The following is a 5230-nucleotide window of genomic DNA, read 5'->3' on the forward strand; positions in this document are numbered from 1 at the left end:
CCGTGGAGCGGCTGGGCCCATGAGCCATGGCCGCTGAGCCGGCTCGTCTGGAGCCTGTGCTCCGCAATGGGAGAGGCCACAGCAGTGAGAGGCCCACGTACCACAAAAAAAAAAAAAAAAAAAAGAGTGGAAAGATAAAAACGATCATGGCTAATAAAAATATAATAAATATAACAACAAAAAGTATCCTGGCTAATTATGTATCTGAACTTAAATTCAAATATATTTATATTCCATAAAGCTACTTCTTTGGCATATCAAAAGCTAGCCCGTTACCTATCAGAACTGTGCATGTCTGTTAATCTTCCACCAATTTATTTGATAAATTTTCCTAATGTAGAATTATTTTATTTTGAGGGATAATTGACATATAACATTAGTTTCAGGTGTACAACATAATGAGTCAGTATTTGTATATACAATGAAATGGTCACCACAATAAATCTAGTTAACATCCAGAGCTTTATTCTGAACAATGAAACCAGTTAAGACTGGGAAAGAACTCCTTTTTTAGCGCAGCTTGAGTCCATGAAGCCGGAACGTTCATTTCCATTTGTTACGTTCTAGTGCCACCACTTGACCCTTTCATTCCTTGCACATTTATGCCCAAGAATACCATCACAGGCTCTACTCGTGATCTCAGGCTTATAATTACAGTTTTCTTAAGGTTCAATCACATAGATATTAAAGAAATACAAATGTAAATACTGAGACACTATTTTCACCTATCAAATTAGCAAGAAGTTTTAAAAAGTATGATTGCCAGGACTTCCCTGATGATGCAGTGGTTAAGAAGAATCCACCTGCCAATGCAGGGGACACGGGTTCGATCCCTGATCCGGGAAGATCCCACATGCCGCAGAGCAACTAAGCCCATGTGCCACAACTGCTGAAGCCCATGCCTGTGCTCTGCAAGAAGAGAAATCACCACAATGAGAAGCCCATGCACTCCAACGAAGAGTAGCCCCTGCTCGCCGCAACTAGAGAAAGCCTGCGCGCAGCAACGAAGACCCAATGCAGCCAAAAGTAAATAAATGAAAAAAAAAAAAAAAAAAGAGTATGATCACCCAATGTTGGGGAGGATACAGTAAAGCAGACATTCATGTTTCTGGTAGGAATAGGCTTTTGTGAAGAAGACCTTTTGAAATGCATGCAGTTTGGCAATTTGCATCCAGTCTTTAAAATGTCCTTCTGAGAGTTCCCTGGCAGTCCAGTAGTTAGGGCTCTGAGCTTCCACTGCAGGGGGCACGGGTTCAATCACAGGTTAGGGAACTAAGAGCCCGCAAGCCACTTGGCATGGTCAAAAAAAAAAACAAAAAACCTTTATTCCCTTTGATCTGGTGAATCTGCTCCTGGGAATGTATCTTAAGGAAATAACTCCAAATAAGGAAAAAGGTTTGTGGAAAATATTGATGTAAATTTCCAGAAGAGAGCAAGTGGATGACCATCTAAACCTACTGCAAGTAGCAGGTTTACAAACGAGGGGATTAAGGCTTTGAGACGTTATATAACTTGTCCAGGATCACACAGCTAGTAGGTGATAGAGCCAGAGGTCAAACCCAGACTTGCTTTTCATCCAAAACCCATGTTTTTAGTCATATTACATTGTTTCCTGTACAGAAATAATATTTTTCTCAACAGGCAAAGGCAAACAAATTCTAGTATTATCAAATTCAGTTTATTCACACGTAGAGCAAAAGACTACACAGGCAGGATAGAGGTGTGAGTGACGTTTCTGTGTGCTGGGTCCCGGCTGCAGGCTCTCAACTCCACGCCGCCCTTGCAGGCCAGCTTCCATCCTGCCCTGTCCTGCCGGGGGCTTACAGCCTGCAGACTGTGTCTCCCAGACCCCTTGCCAGATGGCTTCTGTTCATTCCTGCTATTTCTTGGCACTGGCACGAGAATCAGGAGGCTGGAGAAAGCAAAACGCTGCCTCTTTTCCCTTCTGGAGGCGGCAGCACTATAGCCAAGGGTGACCAAGCGCTGCGTGGGCAGCAGTGCCGGCGGGAGGAGGCTCAGCCTCCGGAACAGCAGCGCCCGAGCTCCAAGGCAAAGCAGCTTCCTTTTCTCTTTTTCAAATTAATTAATTGTTTATTTAATTTAATTTTTATTTTTGGCCGCGTCAGGTCTTAGTTGCGGCACACAGGATCTTTGTTGAGGCGTGCGGGATCTTTTTGTTGCAGTGCGCTGGCTCTTTGCTGCAGCTCGCGGGCTTCTAATTGTGGCGTGCGGGTTTTCTCTTCTCTAGTTTTGGCACACAGGATCCAGAGCACATGGGCTCTGTAGTTGTGGCACTCAGGCTCTGTAGTTGCGGCACGCAGGCTTAGTTGCCCTGCGGCATGTGGGATCTTAGTCCCCCGACCAGGGATCGAACCTGCGTCCTCTGCATTGGAAGGTGGATTCTTTACCACTGGACCACCAGGGAAGTCTCAAAGCAGCTTCTGATGTTAGGCGAACAGCCCCTTCCCTTTAGTTTCTCCAGCGCCCCCTCTTCATCTCCCTTTTGCCTTTCAGTCCTCTTGACAGCTTTGTAACCAATTCCTGACACTCAGTCCTTCTCTGCTTCAACTAGCTAGAGTGGTTTCTGTATTTCTGGCTGGCCACTGACGGATACGCTCTGCAGCAAAGATTATATGCATATTTACTAGAATGACGTTAAAAAGACTGACATTCTTATTTATATAGATGGAAGAAACAGGATATAAGTAGTTGCTTTTCTTATGGGGGGAGCAAAAAACTTTCCTTCATACAGAGTGCAAAAAACTAATAGTCTTTACAAGTTATACACGTAACTGGCAAAGAAAATATTTATTAATTTGTAACATGAGTTCTTTATGAGACAGTTATGCTATTATTAAGCATCTTAGTTATTACTTCTCGAGGAACATCTGACAATAGCTACTGTACACAGAATGCACAATTTAAAAACTGTAGTAATAAATAGGGTCATTTGATAACAGATTCCAAACTTCCTCTTATTCTTCTTGAAAAAAGTTTTGATGATTTACTATGATCCATTAAGAAACACCTAAATGGGAAGAAACACAGAAGCATTTTTATGAGTGTCACTTAGTTTTTTAAATAGAAAATGGTTTGATAAACTATAGAACTTAAGCCCTTAACTATATTGCTAAAAATCTACGTATGAGATTATTTTGCATTTTAGACAGATATGATTGGAGAAAAACAGATACATTTTAAGGGCCACAAATCTGTCTCCTGAATCAATATTCTCCCTTTTTGAAAAAAGTAATCTTATGCCATTGAGCACAACAGACTGGAAGTGGAGAAGGGAAGTTATTGATGGATGTTAACAAAATGCAGGCTTATTTTAATGTGACTGATCTGGACCAGGGGAAGAAAAAAACCGCTAATAACTTAATTACGTCCAATGAAATTACCAAAACGTGATCAAAATTAAAATTTTTACCTTATATTTAAGTTCAGAACAGGAATAAAAGTGATTTACGTGCATATTTTATACACAAAAACATTTGGAAGAACATACACCAAATTGTTAACAATGATCCTATCTCTGGTTTCTGAGATTTCAAGTTATCAGTTTTCTTGTTATTATTATTTTTGCTCTTCCAGATTTCTTTTTTTAAAAAAAAAAAAAAAACTATCTATCTATCTATCTAACTATTTATTTATTTGGCTGCATTGGGCCTTAGTTGTGGCATGCAGGATCTTTCGTCATGGCACACAGGCTTCCCTGTAGTGGCACGCGAGCTGCAGAGCGCACAGGCTCCATAGCTGTGGTGTGGCCTTAGTTGCCCTGTGGTATGTGGGATCTTAGTTCCCCAACCAAGGATCCAACTGGCATCCCCTGCATTGGAAGGCGGATTCTCAACCGCTGGACCACCAGGGAAGTTCCGCTCTCCCAGATTTCCTTTTGTTTTTCTATAGTGAACGTATATGTCTTAGCTAATTAAAGAAGTAGTAATAAAAGCAATGGATACTCCAGCACAACATTAATCAATGCCCTGTAAAATTTAGTTTGTCGGGGAGTTCCCTGGCGGTCCAGTGGTTAGGACTCTGCCCTTTCACTGCCGTGGGCCAGGGTTCAATCCCTGGTTGGGGAACTAAGATCCCTCAAGCCGCACGGTGCGGCCAAAAAATTAAATAAATAAACCCGAGAGTGTAACCTAGGCCTCTTGATTAAGGATCCAACTGGCATCCCCTGCATTGGAAGGCGGATTCTCAACCGCTGGACCACCAGGGAAGTTCCGCTCTCCCAGATTTCCTTTTGTTTTTCTATAGTGAACGTATATGTCTTAGCTAATTAAAGAAGTAGTAATAAAAGCAATGGATACTCCAGCACAACATTAATCAATGCCCTGTAAAATTTAGTTTGTCGGGGAGTTCCCTGGCGGTCCAGTGGTTAGGACTCTGCCCTTTCACTGCCGTGGGCCAGGGTTCAATCCCTGGTTGGGGAACTAAGATCCCTCAAGCCGCACGGTGCGGCCAAAAAATTAAATAAATAAACCCGAGAGTGTAACCTAGGCCTCTTGATTCCTGGTCTGGGACTCTCTCATACAAAAAGTGAAATATAAAAATACATGCAGTCACGCATAAAAATACATTTATCTCCAGAACAGGTTGGCTCAATTTTAAGACCCTAGAAATAAAAATCGTGTCAGGTTAGAACCCAGTAACTCTGGGCCAGATTTACCTTCAGAGTTTCACAGGGAGTGGCTCCTGGTGGCACAGGTTTCCCACAATGCTTGTAATATTCAGTTATAAAGATGGAAGCTTCATCTAAACTATGGAATCAACAAGAAGAGGGGCATGAGGAAAATGTGGGAGTGATAAATACGTTTGCCCTGTCCACTGTGGTGATGGCTTCACAGGTGTATACACATATCAAAATTTATCAAGTGGCATACTTGAAGTATGTGAGTTGATTATATATATCAATTTTACCTCAAAAAATACTACTTGTTCATAAATGACAACCTGTAATTATGGTTGGATCACAAGTGGTAAACAAGCGAAAGAAATCCATGGCATGGCACTGAGAAAGTGACACCTCCAGGGATCAGCACAGTTAGACCAAATGTAGGGATGGACCCAGAAACATTTCAATCCTGACTAAGCTTTCCCTTTCTTCTGTGCCAGCCCATTTCTCCCTTCTTTTTACTTTCCAAATCCCCTCCGAACCCTATGCCAAGAAGCTTACTATTTCTTTTTTTTTTTTTTTTTTTTTTGGGTTTGGGGGCCCCCCCCT

General features: G+C 42.0%; 1 protein-coding gene across 1 annotated transcript in view; it reads right to left on the reverse strand.

Annotated features, from left to right (window-relative positions):
- Positions 1-2362: 2362 nt before the first annotated feature.
- KNTC1 (kinetochore associated 1) overlaps positions 2363-5230 on the reverse strand; it is a 69182-nt gene continuing 66314 nt past the window's right edge. Inside the window, exons 63-64 of the mRNA XM_024758564.1 lie at positions 4676-4766; positions 2363-3028 (exon numbers count right to left, since the gene is read on the reverse strand). Coding sequence (XP_024614332.1) covers positions 3008-3028; positions 4676-4766 — 112 coding nt within the window. The 3' untranslated portion in view covers positions 2363-3007. The remainder of the gene's footprint in view (positions 3029-4675; positions 4767-5230) is intronic.

Source organism: Neophocaena asiaeorientalis, unplaced genomic scaffold, assembly GCF_003031525.2.
Source record: "Neophocaena asiaeorientalis asiaeorientalis breed wild unplaced genomic scaffold, Neophocaena_asiaeorientalis_V1.1 scaffold77, whole genome shotgun sequence".
Lineage (NCBI taxonomy): Eukaryota > Metazoa > Chordata > Mammalia > Artiodactyla > Phocoenidae > Neophocaena > Neophocaena asiaeorientalis.